The 23,486-nt window shown below is 43.5% G+C and overlaps 1 protein-coding gene and 1 pseudogene across 1 annotated transcript in view; both read right to left on the bottom strand.

The window, feature by feature from the left end:
• Nucleotides 1-4,235: 4,235 nt before the first annotated feature.
• On the bottom strand, nucleotides 4,236-4,909 carry LOC110197737 (RNA polymerase II subunit A C-terminal domain phosphatase SSU72 pseudogene; annotated as a pseudogene).
• A 12,112-nt stretch (nucleotides 4,910-17,021) lies between these two features.
• ADGRG4 (adhesion G protein-coupled receptor G4) overlaps nucleotides 17,022-23,486 on the bottom strand; it is an 88,585-nt gene continuing 82,120 nt past the window's right edge. The window contains 3 exon segments of the mRNA XM_078148044.1: nucleotides 17,022-17,759; nucleotides 19,378-19,551; nucleotides 20,349-20,450. Coding sequence (XP_078004170.1) covers nucleotides 17,656-17,759; nucleotides 19,378-19,551; nucleotides 20,349-20,450 — 380 coding nt within the window. The 3' untranslated portion in view covers nucleotides 17,022-17,655.

The following is a 23,486-nucleotide window of genomic DNA, read 5'->3' on the forward strand; positions in this document are numbered from 1 at the left end:
TTCGGGGGAACATTCTACAAACGATCTCAATTTTTAAGTGTGAGGCAAAGTCTTCGGCCAGAAGTATGGAGGGAAGGGGTGAGTGGCATGGGACACTCGACAAGAGAAGACCTGGAGCACCAGCTGTGCTGAGATTGATAGGAAATCAATTAGGGAGGAGTAATAAGATTGCTTTGCAACAGTGAGTAAGTACTGAACATGAATATAAATATACAAATAGAAAATCCTCTTTTCGATTTTTAAAGTCCCTTATAACTAGGCCCCCTCCTACCTTTGCAGCCTTCTTTCAGCTTCCTTCCCTCCACAAACTCTATGATCCAGCAATGGTGGCCTCCTCAAACTTCCTTCAACAAGATACTCCAGGAAAATGCTGTCCACATCCAAAGAAAGAACTATAGAATTTGAATGCAGATCAAAGCATACTGTTTGCTATTTTTTTTTCTCTTCTGTTGAGTTTTGTTTCCTCTTTCTGATGGTTCCTCCTAATGGTTCTAATTTTTACTTACAACATCACTAATGTGAAAATATGTTTAATAAGAATGTATAAATAAATAAATATAGATATGGAGAGAGAGAGAGAGAGAGAGAAAGAGAGAGCCTATATCAGATTGTGCCTGGTCTTGGGGAGGGAGGTGGGGAGGAAGAAAGAGAAAAATTTTAAACTCAAAAGCATAAGGAAGTGATTGTTGATAGTTCAAAATAAATTAATAAAAAAAAAGAAATGATAAAAAAAAAGATACCCCATATCCCACCTCCATGCTTTTGCACTGGCTGTCTTCCCATGCCTGGAATGCTCTGCCCCCTTACTTCTGCCTTTTAATTTACCTGGCATTCTTCAAGACTCATGTCAAATCCCTGCCGGAGGCCCTTCCTAGCCCCCCCATTGCTTATTACATTTCTTCCCCTTTCATCTCCAGATTGCTTTCATTTTCCAGACACAAGTATCCCCCTAACAGCCAACCAACACGTATGCGCGTGCGCGCGCACACACACACACATACACGCACACACACACACACACATGTTTAGAATCAGTGCTCCTTTCTGAAATAACTCAGTTACAAAATTAAGTTCATCAACAAATTGAAAGAGAAATTAGCAATGTTTTTAAATGAAGACACAATGTGTGTGGTTTTACAGCAAACACTCCAAATTACTTAGTGTAAGTTAGGCATCATGCAAAATCCAAATAGAAGATGGCTGGATCCCTATAGATTCGGGGTTCTTAACCAGAGGTCTGTGAACTTTAAAAAAAAATTGATAACTCTACTTCAATACAATTGGTTTCCTTGTAATTTTTTTCCATTTTATTTTATGCATTTAAAAACACGATTCTAGGGGCAGCTAGGCGGCACAGTGGATAGAGCACTGGCCCTGAAGTCAGGAGGACCTGAATTCAAATCCAGCCTCAGACCAGACACTTGATACTAACTAGCTGTGTGACCCTGGGCAAGTCACTTAACCCCAATTGCCTTAAAAAAAAATATGATTCTGAGAAGGGGCCTGGAGTCAGGAAGACCTGAGTTCAAATTGGACCTCAGACTCTCATTAGCTGTGTGATCCTGGGTAAGTCACTTAACTTCTGTTTACTTCAGTTCGTCATCTGCAAAATGAGCTGGACAAGGAAATAGTAAACCACTCTAGTATCTTTTGCCAAGAAAACCTCATAGGGGGTCACAGAGAGTCGGACACAATTGAACAAGGGGTGAGAAGTGGAAGAGATAATGAGTTATATTTTGGACGTGTTAAGTTTGAAGTACCTGTGGGACATTAAGGCAGTTGGTGATGTGGGACTGGTGCTCACAGAAGAGATGAGTGGTGGATATGTAGAACTAGGCATCATCTTAATGGAGAAGATAATTGAAGGGAAGAGAGCTGATGATAGTGTATAGAAAAAAGGAAAATGGCCCAAGGCCCTTTATTCAGCCATTTCCCAATTAGTGGGTACACTTTGTTTGCTACCACAAAAACATAAATGTATTCTTACCCACTCTTGTCAGGTGCACTCCATCCCTGCCCAGGAGACTTTCATTCCTATGATGTGCTTTAAGCTGCATCCAGAAATCTAGACCCTATTCTCAGATAGAATTACTTTATCTAGTGGTTCACTTCCCAAATCTGCCCTTTTTTGGGAAGCCCTCACCTTTGGCAGCAATAATGAAAATACTGCCTGTGTCCCTAAGGTCTTCAGCTTTTCATCCAAGACTTCATCATCTTGTACTAGAGTCCTGTTCCTCTTTGTCCTCCTCTTCTTCCTCCTTCTGGTCCTCCTTTTCCTCAGGTCTTTCTATTTGATTTCTTCTCCTTCACCTCATGAGTTTCTCTTTAACCTCTAACACGTCTTTTTTAGCATGTGTCCTCCGTCTTCTCCTGCTCCATTTTCTCAAGCCCTTCCAGATTCCTCCTCCCCAAATTCAATCTCTAGTCTTTTTGATAATTCCCCAAACCCTCCAAATCTCCCTCATAATTCCTTCTCTTTCTTCAGCTCAGTTCCTTCTCCTGCTCTTTCTTCTCCACAGTCTTTCTCCCACCAAAGCCTAGGTTGGAGTACTGGCTCTACCACTTATTAGCTATGTGATATTGGACCTACCTAAGTCTCAGTTTTCTCCTCTGTCAAATTGGGATGGATAAAAATACATGCACTACTGGTCTCAGAGAGTTTCTGTGAAAGATTGCGTGAGATAATGTGTGCAAAGTGCTTTATAAACTTGAAAGCACTATTTATTAGCTACTTTTTCATTTAAGCACAAAAATAAGGTATTGCCTTAAACAAAAGGCTGAGCTCAGGTGAGGTAGAGGTCACTATTCTGGGGTGGGGAGGGGGGAAGAGGATGAGGGAAGGCTTCTTGGAGAAGGTGCATTGGAGCTGGACTTTGAAAAGTACAGGTGATAAGGGGCAGCTAGGTGGCACAGTGGATAGAGCACCGGCCCTGAAGTCAGGAGGACCTGAGTTCAAATTCGACCTCAGACACATAACACTCACTAGCTATGTGACCCTGGGCAAGTCACTTAACCCCAATTGCCTTAAAAAAAAAAAGAAAAAGAAAAGTACAGGTGATAGCTACGTACACAATAACATAAGGAAAGCAATATTCACAACTCTGATTGATGTAGTGATCAATCTTGATTTGGAACTTCCCCATCACCCTTAGCTCTTCATTGTCCTTCATCTCTCATATCTAATCAGGCACAAAATCTTGTTGATTCTGCCTGTTGGACATCTCTCCCCTCCATCCCCTTCTCTACTCCCAGAGCCATCAACCTATCTCAGGCAGAATGAAGTAAGTCAGAGCTGCCCATCTGTGCCTCTCTGATGATCTAGAGACCTGGAGCTTGGAGGAGTTTTCCAAGGTGATGAGGAGGCTTTTTGTGCTACAGGCACCCAACCTTCTGAATCTAAGGTGGCTCTTCCTGCTTGGAAGATTCTCTAAGAGTCATAAAACAAAAAACCCTTCTGGTAACTTTTTTCTTTTTTGATTAATCTAAAACCAAATCAAAACAAACCACAATAAGGTTAGCTCAGAGTCTGTGCTGAACTGTTTAGAGCACCAAGACCAGATTTGTCCAACTGAAAGAAAGAAAGGTTTCTGAGTGAAGAGGTAGGCATTGTGAGGAGGGCCAAGGTCCCTGGAGATGACTGTGTGGCTGACTGTGGCCAGTCAGAATGGTAGCTCTGCTGCTGTTCCCCTACTCACTGTTAAGTTTCCTTTTTCAGAACTGATCTTGAATCCTGCTGGATCCAGCAAGATCAGAAATGATCCTGCTCCCCTTAGTGCAATGTGACTGGATCTGGCTTCAGAACCCTTCTGTTCTGAACTCAGAGGACAATTCCAAGTTCACACCTAGCAGCATACATTCCATTGTTTCTTTCAGGTCTCTGTATACTCTGGCCAACTACAGTAAAGAAAAAGGCACAAGCAAAGAAATTACTAAGTTGGAGAAGCACAATATGAACCTTTTTATTAAAAGAAAAAATATCTTCCTTGTAATTAATGTCCCAATTATAATACGGAAAAGTGGGACAGGAAAAATTCATCTTCTTCATATGGCCTTTATACAGCTCTCTTCTTTTTTCCTGTGTACACTTTATTTGGGTAACACTGCCTCCTTCTGGCAAAATACCTGAAAGTAAAAACAAACAACATGAAGGAAAAAAGAACCATTAACAAAAGGGAGATTTAAAAATGGTTTTTAGGGAGGGGAGGGAATAGTCAGAAAACTTGACCTACCGGGAAACCAAAACACCGGGCATCAGTAAAAGCAGACTGTGTGAAGGAACGTCTTGCTGCTTTTCTCCTCAAATTCCTGCAACAGCTCACCCATCTCGTTCTCCATGTCATCCATGTGTTGTATACACTGGCACAGGTCACAGATGAGAAAGGCTCCTAGTAGGGCTTCTTCCTGGTTATCTATAATGTCCACATTAATCACGTGAACTGGCTGGCAGGTCTGTTGCTCTCTGGAATTCAAATGTTCGACTACCTGGTCGTAGACTTTCTCTTCACAGGTCAGGATGAGGTCGAAGAAATCATTACAATTCTGGAATCTTTCTGGCCGGGGTTTGATTCTCTTGTTTCTATCCAGCATTTGCAATATTCCGTTCTGGGTGTAGAGCTGCTTGTCTTTCCTAATAAGATCGTCGTACATCTGATCATACGTGGTCATGAAATCATAAACATTGGGCTTGTTGGGTGACGGCCCTGGGAGTTTCACTCTGCTCCCCGTCCCGAAGGATCTGACACTGAAGCCCCGCTTGAGGAGGATGTGATGGGCCTCCATGCTCCGGTTCTGGTTACTGGAGCACACCACGGCCACTTGAAGCGGCAAGAGCGGCATGATGGCTAGGCCGGAGTGGGGGCGACGGCGGCGAGCCGGACACCTACCACTGCGATGGTCAAGGCCTCGACAGTCTTTCCCGCCCTAATTACAACCAGACGTCAAGCCGGCAGCCACCTCAGCTTCGCTCAAGCAAAATGGCTACTGCCCCACCCGCTGACGCAGCGACGTGGGGACGCTAGGGAGGGACGCTGGCGTCGGCCACATCAAGGCTCGCTGTGCTTCCTGACCTTTCCCAAGTAGCTTAACGAGGCTTTGCTTCTCACCTCTGTCGCTTGGGATCCCCGTTGTCCTTCAAAGGTCAGTTCAAGCAACATCTTCTTGCTTTTCCCGACCCGCCCCGCCCCCGCCCCCCACCCTGGCCTAACAGCTAGGGCCCCCTCCCAGAAAATTGCTCTGTATTTATGTTGTCCACACTTCTATGTGTACATGGCACTGCTCCCATGGAATGCCCTCCTTGAGGACACAAATTGTCTCATGTTTGTCTTTGTGTCCCCAGCCCCTGGTGCGGTGCTGGGCACATATTAGGCAGTTAATCATGTTTGCTGATTGACTGACAGATTGGCTCCAGAAAACTATCAGTGAAACACATCTTTCCTTCTCTCAGCAGGGGGCTGGCAGAGGATAGGTACACAAGGAGGGATTCCTTATCAAGTATGGCTGACGTGTCACACTTGGCTTTTCTTAACTTTGTTGTAGAGGAAAGGAAGCCCTGCCATATTGCCATAGTGGATAGAGGGCTGGCCTCAGACTCAGACCTGGATTCAGTTCCTACCTCTGACATGTACAGTATTTTTCTTTTCTTTTCTTTTCTTTTTAGGCAGTTGGGATTAAGTGACTTGCCCAGGGTCACACAGCTAGTAAGTGTCAAGTGTTTGTTCTGAGGCCGGATTTGAACTCAGGTCCTCCTGACTTCAGGGCTGGTGCTGTATTCACTGCTCCACCTAGCTGTCCTGGTCTGACATGTACAGTGTGACCATGAATAGGTAACAACTTCTCAGAACTCCAGGTAATTTTTTTTTGTGTGTGTGTGAGGCAATTGGGGTTAAGTGACTTGCTCAAGGTCACACAGCTAGTAAGTGTTAAGTGTCTGAGGCCGGATTTGAACTCAGGTCCTCCTGACTTCAGGGCCAGTGCTGTATTCACTGCACCACCTAGCTGCCCCTAGGCAATTCTTTAAGAGCAGGTGCCAATCTACATCAAGAGAAGGAGTTTCCTCATCCCACATTCCCTAAATCAATCCATGGAATCACAGATCTGGTCCAAACAACAAAACCATGGAAGAATGGAGAGTCATTGGGAAGTTATTGTGATATTTAATAATAATAACCATAGCTAACATTAATAAAGTACCTACTATGTGCCAGGCACTCTGCTAAGCACTTTATAATCATGATGTCATTTTATTCTCACAACAACATTAGGAGGTAGGTGCTGTTATTCTCCCCATTTGACAATCGAGGAAGCAGAGGCAGACGGTGACTCCTCCCAAAACCTGGTCCCAAGACGAGCCAGCATAGTTCAGTATTGGCGTGGGGGGAACCTCAGTGTATCATTAAGCCGCAGACTGACCAGGCAGCCATAGGGAAGGACTTTGATACCTTTGAATCGCTTTGCCCCAAGCCTGAGGCTAAGAGGCAAAGACACACAGAAAGAGCAGCAGATTGAATGAGAGGCTTCACACGATCTCAAAGTTAGGAGGGACTTCAGAAGGCACGATGACTTGGATATGATGAAGAATCCCTTGTATTACATCTCCAACATGAGCTCTCCAGACTCTGCTTGAGACCCTCCAGTGATAGAAAACCCACTACTACCTCCCAAGGCAGCCTCTTAGGTGCCCATATCACTGTTAGGAAAGTTTTTCCTTAAATTGACTTGAAATCTGCCTCTCTGTAACTTCCACTCCATCACTGCTAGTTCCACCCTCTGGGGCCAAGGAGAATGAGTCTAACCCTGGCATATCTCACCTAAGTCTTCACAGGTGCTCAGTGTGGAATCCAAGTCAAATTAATAAGCACTTGTTAAGCATCTCTGTGTGCTAGGGTGGGGTGGGGGGAATGCAAAATGTAAACAACCCAAAGTTTCTGCCTTCATGGAACTTAGTCTAGTAGAAAGAAAAACCCATTGGCCCCAACATAGGTCTTTTGAAGCCCTCCATCCCTCCACCTCTAACACTTACTAGTTGTATGACCATTGGAAAATCACTTCACCCCTCTGGGCCTCATTTTATCTATAAAATGGGACTGTTACTACCCACAGCTGTGAGGGTGAAATGAGGTACTATAAATAAAGTGCTTTGTAAAACCTTAAAGTGCTAGATCAGGGGTAGGAAACTTCCCAAGTCTGGATTCAGTCAAAGGGCTGCCCTTGAGGACCTAGAGGGCCACATGTGGCCTCCAGGCCTCAGGCTCCCCACCCCTGTGCTAGATAAACATCTCTATGGACCACCAGATCTCCTGCATCAGTGCCTTTGTTGACTTAGCCATTCAGTTCAGAACTACTGACCTCTGGACTGGGCTGCATGGTTCAGTGTGTCAATAATTGTAGATACTCGTAGCTAACTATATATAGCCAGACTGCAGACCATGTGACACATGCTGTCTGATTGTCCACCTCAGCCCTCTCCTTGCCATCTACCTTGCTGAAGTGCCCTTAATCAAATCAGTATGACCATGCTGTTTCTGGCAAGGGTCTTATCAATTGACCATTCTATGATCCCACTTAACTATTCCTGTGACTTCTCAAGCCAAAACACCCTTCTCTGGCCACCACCCTCTTGTAAATGTCTCCCCTCACTAGACTTCAGATTCCCTTACAACAAGGACTGCCTTGTTTTCCTTTCTGTATATTTCTTAGCACATACTAAGTGCTTAAGAAATGCATTTTAGGGGCAGCTAGGTGGTACAGTGGATAGAGCACCGGCCCTGGAGTTAGGAGGACCTGAGTTCAAATCTGGCCTCAGACACGTAACACTTATTAGGTTTGTGACTCTGGGCAAGTCACTTAACCCCAATTGCCTGAGGAAAAAAAAAAACAACACACCATATATATATATATATATATATGAATAAAATTATTATTATTTAAAAAAAGAAATGCAGGGGCAGCTAGGTGGTACAGTGGATAGAGCACCAGCCCTAGAGTCAGGAGGACCTGAGTTAAAATACAGCCTCAGACACATAACACTCACTAGCTGTGTGACTCTGGGCAAGTCACTTAACCCCAATTGCCTCAGCAAAACACACACACACACACACACACACACACACACACACACACACGGATGGATGTATTATTTTAAAAAAAAGAAATGCTTTTTTTTTATTCAACTGTTGTTATTATTCTCTTTCATTTCTAGAGCTGTGATTCTGTGATCTTCTGGTCTTTGAAGAAAGACCACACATAACAATATATTCTTGACATCAGAATTTTGTAAGCAAAATCCTAATTTTTAGTTTATTTGGTGAGTCTGCTATTTGGAGCCAAAGAGTGTCCATGTACTAAATTAAATTTTCTCCTTCCATGCCACTTTCTGATTGGCAAGTGACTCTCCCAGACCCCACATACAACAAACCCCCATTAGACCGCTATTCGGCAAAGTCCTGACCAAGTGCCCCCCCAAGTCTAGGACTAAATTGACTCTTCTTTTGGTCTTGGAGAGGTTGTGTCAATCTACTCCCCAATGTCCCTACTCACCATCTCTAACTTTCCAGCCCAAGGCATCCCTCTCTGGCCACCCCTCGCCTTTATGTGTTGTATTCTCCAATGGAATGTAAGCTCTTTGAGGGCAAGGACCAGCACTGATCACAGTGCTTGAAACATAAAAAGCACTTAATAAATTATTTTTCATTCATTCACTCATTCAGCATGGCACATTGTAAAATAAAGAAACCTTTTGTAATTATTTCCATACAAATGATTCCCAGATCGATTTTATCCAGTCCTGGTTTCTCTCCCAAACCCCAGGTCCGCCTCACCAATTGCCTATTGGTCGTTTTGAACTGGTTGTCCAGCAGGCATCTTGAACTCCACCTGTCCAAAACAGAACTCCTCCAGACCTATCCCTTTTCAGAACTGCCCTGTTAGTCCTTCCAGTCACCCAGGTTTTGCAGTCTTGCTCTTCCTCATTCACCCCCCATAGCTAATCCATTCTGGAATCTTGTCATTTCTTTCTCCGTAACATCTCTCACATGGATCCTTATCTCTTTACTGACACAGCTACTACCCTAGCGGGAGCCATCTCCAGTCGTCCTGATCTGTATCTTGCCGCTGGGACCCAGATGGCTCCCGAGGAGAAAGTGAGGCTGGTGACTTTGCACAGCCCTCCCTCACTTCAATCTAATTCTCTTGTGAGTCATGGCATTGCTTCCTTATGTCATGGTCCTCTTCAAGAATGACGGACCAACAGCCACAGTACTACCCTAGTTCAAATCTTTATCACTCTCTCAATTACACTAGTGCTATAGCCTCCTAATTAGACTCCCTGCCTCTAGCCTTTCCCCACTCCAGCCCACCCTTGAATAACTGCAAAAGTGATTTTCCTAACTTGACTATGGACCACCTGGGAAGCTTCTTTTGCAAGTAATCATGAACTGATTGTCCATCTTTTTCTTCCTGATGATTGTTAAATCATGTGGCTGGTTTTTTAAACATGGACATCTTATTGTTTAAAATATTAGTACCAGGGGCAGCTAGGTGGCGCAGTGGATAGAGCACCAGCCCTGGATTCAGGAGGACCTCAGTTCAAATCCATCCTCAGACACATAACAGTAGCTGCGTGACCCTGGGCAAGTCACTTAACCCCATTGCCTAGCCAAAAAATAATAATGTATTAGTACCTGAAGGTCTGTATCCCAAAGAGATAAATAAATAAATAAATAAAAAGGAAAGGACCTATGTGTATAGAAATATTTGTAGCAGCTCCTTTTGTGGTGGCAAAGAATTGGAAATTGAGAGGATGCCCATCAATTGGGGAATGGCTGAGCAAGTTGTTATGTATGATTGTGATGGAATACTATTGTACTTTTGGAAATGATGAGCAGGATGATTTCAGAAAAACATGGAAAGACTTACATAAATTGATGCAAAATGAAATGAGCAGAACCAGGACAGCATTGTACACAGCAAAAGCAATACTGTACAATGATCAGCTGTGAATGACAGCTATTCTTAGTAATACAATGATCCAAGACAATTCTGTAGGACTTGTGATGAAAGGTGCTGTCTATCTCCAGAGAAAGAACCGGTAGAGCTTGAATGCAGATCAAAAATACTTTTTCTTTACTTTCTTTCTTGTTCTTTTTTTTTTTTTTTTGGTCTGTGTTTTCTTTCACAGAATGACTCGCATGGAAATGTGCTTTGCATGACTACACATGTATAACCGATATCAAATTGCTTGCCTTCTCAATGGAGTGGGGGGGGAGGGGAGGGAGGGAATTTGGAACTCAAAATTTGAAAAAAAAAAATTAAAATTGTTTTTACATGTAATTGGGGAAAATGTTAAATAAGAAAAAATAAAATAAAATATTAGTACCTGAAGATTAGCCTTAAAAGTAGGTGCTAAAGGTAGGAGCTGTGTCAGGGTTACCAAGTAGACTAAAGATTGGTTTACACCCTATCTTGTTCTTTTCAATGTGTAACAAATTGAATTTTTTCCTTCTAACAAAAATTTTCTTCCATTTTTGTTGAGAGTTCTCCCAACATTAAGACTGTTGGTGTGATACCAAGACAACCATCTAAATTGCACCTAAAGTAAGAGAGTATTTGTTGTGTAAACGAAATAAAATATTGTGCTGAATTTTTCACTCTGAATTAGTCGTGTTGCACCTAAATCTGATTATACATTTGAAAAAATCGAATTCAAGTGAAAGAAAAATAAAATTTACTGACATAAAAAATAAAGTTCCTGAGTTCAAATCCAGCCTCAGACATTTACTAGCTGTATGACCCTGGGTAAGTCACTTAACTCTGATTGCCCCCTAAAAAAAATTAATTAAAAAATAAAATAAAAAAATAATTTTCCTAAAGCATCAGTCTGACCATGTCAGTCTCCACTGTTCACCTCTACTCTATAAACTTCAATGGCTCCCTATCACCTCTAGAACCAAATACTGTACAAACTCCTCTCTTTGACATTTAAAGTTCTTCATAATCTATCCCTTTTCTATCTTTTCAGTATCAACACATTATTCCTCTCCAAGCCCCTGATGCTGCTCATACATGATGCTTCATCTCCTAACCCCATGCCTTTGCACTGGTTATCATCCCTTCCTGCAATGCTTTCCCTCCCTGGCTTCCTTCAAGGCTCAGCTCAAAAGTCACCTTTTTCAGGAGGCCTTTCCTAGTTCCCTTATTTGCTACTGTCTTGCCTACAAATGCCACAACCCACATACTTTGGATATGACTTGCACGTACATTATTATTTATGGGTTGTCTTTCCATTTGAATGGGAGCTTGAGGACAGAGACCGTGTTTTTGCCTTTCTTTGTATCCCTAGCACTTAGCACAGTGCCTGGCATGTGGTATGGGGCTTAATAAATGCTTGTTGATTAATTGATTGATTGTAGTGATAATAATCACTCTCCATTTTTATCTGTTTAAATCCATATTTTCATGTGTGTTTTTTTCCCGTAACTCTTGAGTTACTTGTCTCCTGAAGAGATAAAAATCACCTTCACCATGCCTCATGTGCCACTTTGGGACATTGATTTGCATCTACTCAGCTCCGGCACCCAATACACTTTTCTCCACCCTTCACACCCCCAAAAGAAGAGAACAGGTAGATGTTTGTGCATTTGTATTAGAAAGAAAACCAGACCTGAGTAGGAAGTAGGGAGTAGGAAGACCTGAATTCCAGTCCCAGATCTAATGGCCACATGACCCTGGGCAAGTCATTTTCTACCTCTAAGACTCTGTTTCTTCCTCTGTAAAATGGGGATACTAATACTTGTGATATCAACCTCAAAGGCCTGATATAAGGAAAGTGCTTGTTAAACCTTAGAACACTGTGCTATAAATGTGAATTATTCTTATTCTTAGTTTAAAAAGAAAGCATCTTCTTGCCTGCAGCTGTCAGGCACCATTTCACTCCCTACTAAAAGGGTTAGAAGGGATCTTGTATATCCTAGTCCAGCCCCTCCTTTTGCAGAGGCAGGGACTAAAATCTAGAGAGGCCAAGGGACTTGTCCAAGGTCACACAGGTTAAAGCAGCAGGATTGGTACGTGAAGCCAGGTGTTCTCACCCCAGCTCTAATGCTCTTTCTGCCTTACTAGGCTGATTACCTGAGTGCAGATTTATCCAGTGATCATCATCATCACCGTCTAGCATTTTATCCTCACAACAACCCTGTGAGGAATTATTATCCCCATTTTACAGATGAGAAACTGAGGCAGATAGAGGTTCAGTGACTTGCCCAGGGTCATACAGCTAGCAGATGTCTGAGGCAGGATTTGAACTCAGGCCTTCCTGACTCCAAGTCCAGTACAGTACTCTGGGCTTTTCACACCCTTCTTGTGATTTGGCACGGTGCATAGGAGTTTGGTCAATTCTATCTGACCTGCCCTGTGAGCAGGAATGTATGTGACTTGGGTCTTAGTCCAGGGATACTAGCGTGTGAGAGCCCACTGTTCAGTTTTCACTGTGCCTCAGAAATCTGCAAAGTACTACAGATCAGGGCTTGATGTGATATTGTGTGGATTGTCTAGGCTGGAGAAAACAATGGACAATGTTAGTAATGCTGAAACAGTTAGCAGCACGCCCCTGCCTCAGTCACTCCCTACACCCACCTTAGTGCATTTGTACAAGTCATTTCCCATGCCCGGAATGTACTTCCTCCTCATCTCTATCTTCTTCAAGGCTCCCCTCAGGTACCATTGTCTCCTTGATGCCTTTCCTCACCCTCCACCTTCTTCCTCCAGCCCTCCTCCAAATTACCCTGCATTTACTTCTGTGCTTAACAAATGCTTGGTGAGCTGAATTGAATTTTATGTTTTTCATGATCAAAAATAATAGCAGCTCCCTTTCTGTAGGGCTTTCAAGCTTACCTAGCACTTCCTTACAACGAGCCCAAGTGGTAGGCAATGTGTGAGTAGCCCCATTTTACAGATGAGGAAACAAGTGAAGTGACTTGCCTAAGGTCACACAGCTAGTTGGCCTGAGGCCCAGTTTTCCGCCTCCAGGCTTTCTGCCCTTTCCAGCGTACACCATGCTGTCTTTCTCCTGATATTTCCAACTCTGCTCTATGAATTTTCTTGTCATTTGAGGGAAGAAATGTGCTTTGCTAATGAGCATGAGGGATCACGAGTGAAATGCTCAAATGTTCTTTAAAATATTGTTTTTATTCCTGGCAGTATGTCACGTTGTATAGTCAGTCATTCCAGCGAGGGGAGAGCAATCACAGAAAAGAGATGAAATAAAACGCATTTGCACAGCTGAAGTGAAGGGGAGAAGGCAACAGCTTTGCAAGTCACACACACTTGTGGGCTTGTTCTGATAGACAGCTCTTGTCCTTGTACCTGTTTCTGGACTTGGAATCAGACCCTTCCTAGCTGCCAATTAAACATTTTAATTTTGACTGATGTCAGAGCTAGGAAGGATCTGATTCCAAGGCCAGTGGGCTCTCCACTAAAAAAGAAATATAATGTTGGAAATAATGGATGGTGGTGCATTGGAAAGACCGTGGGATTTGGCACCAGAGGAACTAGGTTTGAACCCTGGCTCTGTCGCTTACTACTTGTGTGACTTTAGGCAAATCACATGACCTCTCTGGGCCTCGGTTTCCCCATCTGTAAGATGAAGGGGTTGGACCCAATCTCCTTTAACATTGTTCCCGTTTCTAAATCTACAACCCCATCACGCTACGGTCTATCATGACAGTGTCCACTAGGGTTTCTAAAGCAGCATAGCATGGTATATGGATCACTGAGTCAGGAAGATCTGGATTCAAATCCTTCTTTTTGTGACTCTGTGACCCCAAGCAAGTCACCTAATCTCTGTGTTCGTCAAATATCTGCCTAGGGCTTGGCTACTTCCTAGCTATGTGAGGTCAGGCCAGTCACTTAGCCTCTACAGGCCTCAGTTTCTTCAAGTGTAAAATGAGGAAGTTGAACTGAATGGTTTCTGAGGCCTCCTCCTGCTCTAGATCTGGGGTCTTGTCATCCACTAAGTCATTGATGGGTTGCTATCTGGGAGTTCCCATTAGCCTCCTGAGTGGTTCACTGGGCAGGGTTTCACAGGCAAGGTGATCTGCATGATCATCCATATTTCCTTCCTGCTCCTTTCCCCTCTATCAGATTCTTCATGATAAGAAGCTAGGGATGAGGAAGTGCCAGAACCTTCATTTGAGTTATTAGCATCTTGATACTTCCATCACCTCCTCAATAAGTTACCAAGCTTGTTGGCCACAGTAGATCAGTCGGAAAAAACCCCGGTGATTCTGGCTTCCCTGGCTTCCTTCAAGACAGGACTCAGATCCCACCTTCTGCAAGAGGCTGTTCCCAGCCCCTTGCCCCAGTGATACTGCCTTCCCTTGGAGATTTCCTCCCATCGACGCTGCATCTATCTTGTATATTGTTTCCCCCACTGGAATGTGAGCTCCTTTAGGGCAGGGGCTATGTTGTTGCCATTCTTTGTATCCTTATCATGTAGCACAAGTTGGGAACAGTCAAACACATCCAAGATCTTTGATCTCATTGCTGTGGAAACTCCCTCCACCGATGCAAGTCACAACCTATCTATCACTTAGCAGCTAGGTCTTAGAGTCGCCAGAAGCTCAGGCCCATGGCCACACAGTTAGTTAGTAATGGCAGAGGTGGGATGTGAAGTGAGGGTCCTTTGGCTCCAGGACCAGTTCTCTAGCCGCTTATTCCATGATGACTCTTACTCTATAAGTCTATAGTCTTGTGAAGTAATAGATCTTTAAAGTGTTGATGATGATAATAACAACCATAACAATAGCTAATATTTCCATGACACTTTATAGCTTGCAAAACCCATTGCATACAACAGCTCCATGAAGTGGGCAGTGTATGCATTAATTTTCCCATGTTACACTTTTGCAAAGCCCTTTGGATATATGTCTAATCTTATTTGAGCCTCACAACAACCCTATGATGTAGATGCCATTATTATACCCATTTTACAGATGAGAAAACCAAGGCTCAGAGAGGTAAAGGGGCAAGGACCCCAGGTCACGAAACTAGAGATAAGCACTGAACCTCATAGATGGAAGGGACCTTCTAGTCCCATCTAGTCTAAGTCATATCCAATAGGAGTCCCCCCCTGCCATAACACACCCAACAAGTGATTGTCCAAGGAAGTAGAACCCATCACCCATTTTACCTTGGGACAGCTTCTGGTAATTCTCCCTCCCCCTCCCCATTGCTCCTAGTTCTGCTCTCTGGGGCCAAACAGAAAGAGTCCAATCCGTCTTCCTCATGACAGTCCTTCGAAAACATAGCTATCATGCCCAGCCTGAATCTTCTCTCATCCAGGCCAAACATCCCTAGTTTTGTGAACTGATTTTTATATGGGTTCAAGGCCCTTCATCACCTTCTGCTATAGTCTTATGCCTTATTTCTGCTATGACTATAATTTGAGGCCTTAATATTTTGCTTTGGGCAGATGTCTGGATAACTGAAGTCTCCCATTACTACTATTACTACTACCATATTAGGCCTCTGTGCTAAGTCTGTGATGTTTCCTGAACTCCTCATCTATTTTCTTTTTCTGTCTAAGAGTGTTGATGACCTCTTCTGGTCTTTACCCAAATGCTCTCTGCTGTGTCTTCCTGCCTCTCTATGCCTAGGTGCCCTCACATGAGTATACTTTCTTGATATACAATGCTACCCCACTCTCCTTTGCTTAGCCCAGGGGTGGGGAACCTGTGGCCTCGAGGCCACACGTGGCTTTTTAGGACCTCGGGTGCGGCCTTTTGACTGAGTCCAGGTTTTACAGAACACATCCTTTTATTAAGGGGATTTGTTCTGTGGAGTTTGGATTCAGTCGAAGGGCCACACTTGAGGACCTAAGAGGCCACATGTGGCCTCGAGGCTGCAGGTTCCTCACCCCTGGCCTAGCCTGTTTCTTTTGAATAAGGCATATTCCTATTGGGAGTTTCATCCCACCTGAGGTCATCTGCTTCCTTGTATTAGGAGCTCTAGGTCCTCTTGCTATTTCCCCAAGCTTTGGGCATTTAAGTACTGACATCAAGGACTTTGCAATTTTAGGCAGTTTGGGCTGCTTGGCAACATGGCCTACTCATTAATATGGCTTACTTGGCAATACAGCTTAGGCAATATAGTCTACTTGGTAATACGGCCTACTTGGTGTTCCCAGTACATGCCATTCCATAACTCGCCTTCCTATTTTTGCTGAGGCTTCATATTTTCCCTGTGCCTGGAATATGCTCTCTCCTCTGCTAGAAGAACATCCTTCAGGATTCACTTCCAGGACCACTTTCTACATGAAGATCTTCCTATTCTCCTGCTGTCACTACTGCTCTCCTCACCCCCAATATTACCTGGCATCTACTTTCATGTATACATGCTATTGCCACCAATAACACAAGTTGCTTGAGGGCAGGAACATTTTCACTTTTGTCTTTGTATCCTCAACACTTATGATAGTGCCCAGTGCATAGTAGGCACTTAATAAATGCTAGTTGATTGACCAACAGTCTGATCTTTTCATTTTATGAAATGGGGAAACTGAGGCCCAGAAGGGAAATGACTTGTCCCAAATTAGAGTGGTTTTTCCCAGAGGCTAAATTTGGACTGGAGGAGACCAGGCTTTCTTAACTAACCCTCAAATCTGTGTTAAACTAGAACACCTGATTTCCTGATGACATTGCTGAAACTTAGCTCACAAGTACAAATATGCTCATTGGATTGTGGCTAAGCAGGTAGGAGAGATACTAAACAAACTTGTATCAGATAAAAGGACCAATGGAAAGAGCATACTTGTAAGAAAACCTCTGGAGACCTTAGAAAGCTGCAAAGATGTAGAAATAAACATCTTTTCCTTCAATATTGCTGCCTAGAATCCGGCCTCCTGTTTTGGATGGTCCCACTTATAGTCCTCGGGTCTAATGGAGCCTGTGGGGTGCGAAGAAAACACCTTTCTCCTTGGCAATCATATTTTTAATGTTTTCCAATTTTTTTTTTTGACTAGGAAATGGGGTTAAGTGACTTGCCTAGGGTCACATGGCTGGTAAGTGTTATGTGTCTGAGGCTGGATTTGAACTCAGGTCCTCGTGAATCCAGGGCTGGTGCTCTATCCACTGTGCCACCTAGCTGCCCTGGCAATCATATTTCAATGAGCTTAATAGTGCTGTGAGGTTAGTGCCATGGTCCCCAGATCTCATAGCAAGAAACCAATTATTAGGAGGGTACGTGACTGACCCAGGATGGGAGAAGTTATAGGCAGAACTGAAATTAACACCCCCAAACTTGCTGGGTTTCTCCTTTTCCAATGTTTGCTACCAAATGGAAGCCCCAAAATGTGATTGGGCCAACCAGAGGAACTCTGGTCCATTCTGGCTCGAAGACACACCAATCCTAGGAAAATCAATGATGCTTCCAGTCAGCTGGTTAATATTTATGCTCTTCAATGGGAAACAACAACAACCAGAACATTTCTGCGGTGCCTTCATGTTTATAAAGAGATTTGCAAACATTTTTTTTTTACAAACATCTCTTTTCATCCTCGCAATGACCTTGGGAGGTAGGTGCTATCACTGCCCCCATTTTAAAGTCAAAATCAACAGCAACAAAAATGGTGTCTCTGAGTGGCCCAAGTGACTGGCTCAGGTCACACAGCTAATAAATTCTGAGGCAAGATTCAAATTCGGGTCTTCCCGATGTCAAGTGCTGTCTTCCCATAGCACAGTGCTTTGGTGATGAAGCAATCTCATTACAGACTTCTGGGGAGTGAATAAAAGAAAAGAGGAGTCTTATAAAAATGGTGCTCTCGTCCTCCTCATCCCCAACTCCCCTTGTCCCCTTGCCCCACCCTTGGGTTGTGTTGGGTTTTTTTTTCAGTCTAAATCATCATGGTCTCATCTGACCTGGACCCCTTTATGACCACAAAGCACAGATTTACCAACCAGTTTTCCAGGAATAGAGGCTGTAGCTTTCCCTTATAAGGCTCCATCACCTTGAGTGGTATCTTATTAGCTCAGAAGCACCAATAAACTGAGCTTAACAACCTAGACTAGGAAACAATACACAATGTATGATACAGAAAGAACCTTAGAACACAGAAGGTCAGAATTTAGATCAGAGAGGGGCCTGGAAACACAGAATGTCAGAACGTAGAGCATGGACTCATGCTTATGACACTGTAAATGAAAACATTTGTCCTAGGTGATCTGCAAGGTCTTCCACCGATTTAAATCTCTGATCGTTAAGGACACTTAAAGGCTGATGAGCTCAGATTAATCTTGGTCCCCCAAATGATGTCACATACACTTTGTGGACTTTCCTGAGGCCAGAATGTTTCATAGAATGTTAGATGTTATCACTTTGTTCGTTGTTTTTGTTGAATTCTTTTCTTTTGTTATAAGGAAGGATTCAGTGAGGGCAGGCAGGGTATAGCAGGGAATGCCTGGGGTGAGGAAGTCAATTCATCCATGAAACATTTTGAGAAACATAGAACATCAGAGTGGGGTGCGGGGCAATTTCACAGTTATCTAGTCAAACATTTTACAGGTAAGGAAACTGAGGCCCAGAAAAGTTGGCTAGAACCTCATTCTCCTAACCAAGCACCATACTATTTTTAATGCCATCATAAAATCTGATGGTACATTGCTGCATGGTACAGACACCAATCTCTCTATTAAAAGTGCTGGACAGCTTTTCTAATTTGATACAATACAACAGGAACGTAACATCAGCAGCCAAACCAGGACTCGAACCCAGCTCCTTTGACTTCCAGGAGAGTAGTAACCCTTTCATTCTTCTACTTTGCTCCATCGTTGGGAAGAAATCATTTTGCAAAGTAGACAGTGACATCCTATTATTATAAGGTGCTTTAGCCTCAGTGTTCAGCTAGCTTTCCTTATAAGCAAAGAAACCCTGTGTCTATGACCTTATTAGGACATATTCGTTAATCAGTTGAGCTCACTCACCCAGCCTGGTTTTGCTGGATGAAATTCTGCCAAGGTCACATGCTTTTACCCATGCCTAAATTTACACGGACCCCCATAAAATCTCCAGATTTCCTGGTGGAAGGAATCTCACAGGCCATGGAGTCATAGGCTAACAGAATCCCAGATTTAGACCTGGAATGAACCTTAGAAACCATCTAATGATTCCAATCCAACCCCCTTAAGTTTCAGATGAGGAATCTGAGGCCCAGACAAACGGTGACTTGTCCAGGGTCACTCAGGCTAGGATTCCAAACGAGGTTCTCTGCCTCCAAATCCAATGCTGTTCACTGCCCAATGAACATTGACTTTGAGGAGAAAACACCTGAGAGCCCTCCCATCCTTCCCTCCCTCCCAACCCCCAAGCCAAGCATTAGCATGGAATGCTGCTCACCATTTTGGAAAGTCCTGACCAAATTATGCCTTCGTTCAAAGCCCCTAAAAGTGGACAGAGGTGGATTCCGTGCCTTGGTGGACTCTTGGGACTGTGTTATCAATCCATTCTCACAGTTCTTTTGTGTTCTGTTCCGCTTATGCTCACAATTTAACCCAGATCTGCTGTTCCCATCTGAAATGATATCAAATCAATACATGAATTAAAATACTAACCTCATGGCTTAGTGACCTCAATGAGTTATTTTCAGTGATGACACAGGGGATGGTATTATGATGTATGGCATGGGAAAGTAAATATAAATGGCCAGCTGAGGGTGCCTGGCATTTTTCCTGAGTTGGCTTGATGTGAATTCAGGAAAGGACTTTTGGCTGCCCCCCACTCACAACTAAGCATTCAAAGAAATTAAATCCTCTGAAGGGCCAGGAGAAAATCTGTGTATTGGCTGGGGCCCAAATGGCATCATCTCCTATGACATCTGATATTGAAGCAATAATACAATTAGAAAATGATGGTGTCACTGCAATCAAGATGATGGGTTCGGATGACTCAACCATTTTCTATAGACCATCCATCCAGGAAGGCACATTTTCAGGTGTGCTGGTGAGTCATCTCAGCATTCACCCTTTAGATTTTGCAACAGAAGTGGTGGAAGGTCCAGAACAAGAGAAACAGATCAAGAACCATCCTAAGAGCTCATCTGAGATGAAGGCCCGACTGCCGTCTCCCATGTATTCTGAGTCAACCCAAAGGAAACATTCCACTGCAATCAAGTGGGCAATAAAAACATTCTTCCCTTTGTATCGCTCTTGGTCCCAGGGCAAGTCTAAGTCCAAGTCCAAGTCCCAACACCAAAAGCATACACTGAAAGAAGACGAGGAGAATGAATTTGTGTCCATTGAGGCTCTGAAAGAAATCATATGTTAAGTCAAAAAATAAACTTAGCCATTACTTAACCCTAGGTGTCTTACCAGAGCAGTTCTTCAGTCGAAACCTCCCACAGCACAAGTGCTTTTGCCATTGTTTCCTCACATTCTTCTTCAGTAGACAGTGCAACACAAAGATAAAGAATCCTACATCAGGCAAAGAAAGGCAAAGGAAGTGTTAGTGGGTTCACCAGCTCTGTCTTGCCAATGCACTAGGAGAATGGCCTGCTCTTTGAATAGGTCAGGGCTGTCTCATACCATTAATGTGAGCCTGAGGGACACATCGTTTCAGGCTCTGATTGTTGTTGGGGATTCTATGGGCCAGGGATTTGTCCACAAGTCCCTTAGTTTCCTTCACCCTTTTCCACTGCCCACACAGCCTGGTACAGTAATGGATTTGCAAACAGAAGACCAGGCCCGTCTATTGTAAGTTACTCTCATACTATACAACTAACTCATTGGGCATTCCCCTCCTCTGGGCCCCATGTTTCTGAAATCTGTAAAATGAGAAGGGGGTAGTCTAAATGATTTCTAAGGGAAGGGTAATGGTGACCCTTTCTAGAATCTATAAATTTGTGCTACATGACTGATTATTTTTTAAACTCTTGACAAACTGAGTGCCATCACTTACCCTGGCTACCCAACACCAACTCTCCCTCAACTCCTTGGAACATGAAAGCTCTTCAATAACCCACTTCAACCCTGGCTCCCCCGCCAAAATCATCCTTTCCCCTACAGAATGTGGCCCACCTCAATGGCAGAGTGGCTAGTACAATCCTCATTTTCTAGACACAGAAATTGACCAAAAAGACAAGATACAACCAAGATGAACACAAGAGAATTTATTACCTATGTGACCTTCACCACCTGTGGATTCAATAGCCTCTGAGGTCCCTTTTACATGCTCCAACTCAATTTCTTTCTCTCTCATTCCCTAACCCCATCTCTCTCTCTCTCTCTCTCTCTCTCTCTCTCTCTCTCTCTCTCTCTCTCTCTCTCTCTCTCTCTCTCTCTGTCTCTCTCTCTCTCTCTCTCTCTCTCATTCCCTTCTTCCTCTGTCTTTGTCTCTCTCTCCTCCCTCTCTCTCTTTACCTCTCCTCCCCCCTCTGTCTTTGTCTCTGTCTCTCTCATTCCCTTCTCCCTCTGTCTTTCTCTTTGTCCCTCTTTCTCTCTCTCTGCCTGTGTCCTTTATCTCTGTCTCTCTCTATTTTCTGTTTGTTTGCTCTTATCTATTTTTGGACAGAAGACGTGGTATTGGCCCAGCTTCTGCCAATGGTCACTTCTCTCTGGGTCTGTTTTCTCCTTCTAACCATATCTTGCTTACCTCAAAAGAATGACTGTGAAGATCAATTTAGATAATGGTGTAAAATATGCTACAAAAATAAACCATAAATTGCAATGCCAGTAATTCTATTTACTACCTTTGTTATTTTGAATGTAATGGCTTTGGATTTTTTTTTAATGGAAACACTTGAGTTTCTAAAGAGCCTGAGAAGACACTAACACGGCTGATGGGGTGGGGCATATGTGGGGTCCCTTCTCTGAGCTATATAGTTTCTTTATCCATAAAGTAAGGAAGTTATTTGCAGGATGCCTTTCTGACTAACCCCCAGTGTGCTACTTTCCATCTCTTAGAAGGATTTAATAAAATACCTTCCCCACCCTCTCCACCATGGGAATTCCTAAAACAGACCTGTCCTGTCTCTTTTGGCCCTGCTTGATCCTTGACCTAAATGGTCCTTGTATATTAAAGAGATTTCATTTAGTTGGGTAAGAGAGGAGGATGTTTGCTTAACTACTTTCCCTTAACTGGCTGCTTTTTTCCCCTTAACTCCTAATATTGTTCTCTCAAATAATTCTACCAGCTTCCCCTTCTTTCTCTCTCCATGACACAGAGGCCTGAGTTCAAAATCTATCTAGGCCTGACATATCTGGACTCTGAGAGGCCCTGCTGTTCCAAGGACAGCCATCATTGTCCTTCTCTTGCCTTCTCATAAAAAAGGAAGAGCAGAAGAAAAGAGGAGGCCTGGGGTAGGAGTAGCAGTTGGCCACACTTTTGGACCAGAAAGTTCAACCTTTCATGGAGTCAGAATGTTAGAGGTGGAATTCTCTTGCCTGAATGATTGTTGTTTCCCAGCCATACCCCGCCCCCATTAGTGAGGAAGCTGAGACCCAGAGACGGGCACTGGTCATTGAGGCTCTATTTAGAATCATAAAGTTCATCTGCCCTTCACAGAATGAGAATGTTAGAGCTGAAACCTCACTTGCTCTAGAATGATTATAACATTACTGTTTTCCCCAACCACCCCTTACAGGTTGGGAAACTGAGATCTAGGGAGGAGGGGCAGTGCTTTGTCCAAGGCTAGACTTAGCAAATAAAATTCAATCTCCTCCAAGAATCAAAATGTTAGAGCTGAAAATCAAACTGGCTTTTAGAATTACTATCCTTGCTCTTTGCCCACTCTACTCCTGCCCCATTTGGACAGGTGGGGAAACTGAGATCCACGCAAGGGGGCAGTGGTTGTCAAGGCTGAGTAGACTGCATCAATCTTCACAAAGAATCAGGATATTAAAACCGGAACTCACACCACCTCTAAGAGAAGGACTATATACCCTAGCTCTTTCCCTAAACCTCTATAGGTGAAGAAACTGAGACCCAGAAAGGGAAGGGCAGTAGATGTCAAGGTTCCACTTAGAATCATCTAGTTCATCTCCTTCACACAATAAGAATGGTAGAGCTGGAAACTTGCCCTAGAATGATTTTCATTGTTAATTCCTTAGCCCTCTCCCCACCCCTATTACAGATGGGGGAAACTGAGGCTCGGGGATGGAGGGGCAGGGATGTCACACTTAGAGATCATCTAGTTCATCCCCTTCACACAATAAAAATATTAGATCTGGGACTCTCACTAGTCCTAGAATGACTAAAAACCGTTGTTGTTTCCTCCTCCCCCACCTCCTTCTCCCCACTCCACCTAGATACATAGGGCAGTGTATTATAATCAAAAGATTTCAGGTAGCTCATGGCAGCCAAGACTAGATCCAGGTCTTCTGCCTCCTTCCCAAGCTCCCAGTGGAATAACAAAAGGCAATTTGCTAAGTCTGCTGTCATTCCCACTGGCCTACCATCTTCAACCATGCGTCAGATTAAAGTGACAGCAGGCTAATAAAATGAATTTCAAG

Source organism: Phascolarctos cinereus, unplaced genomic scaffold (assembly GCF_003287225.1).
Source record: "Phascolarctos cinereus isolate Bilbo 61053 unplaced genomic scaffold, phaCin_HiC Scaffold_8;HRSCAF=390, whole genome shotgun sequence".
In the NCBI taxonomy this organism is placed as follows: Eukaryota; Metazoa; Chordata; class Mammalia; order Diprotodontia; family Phascolarctidae; genus Phascolarctos; species Phascolarctos cinereus.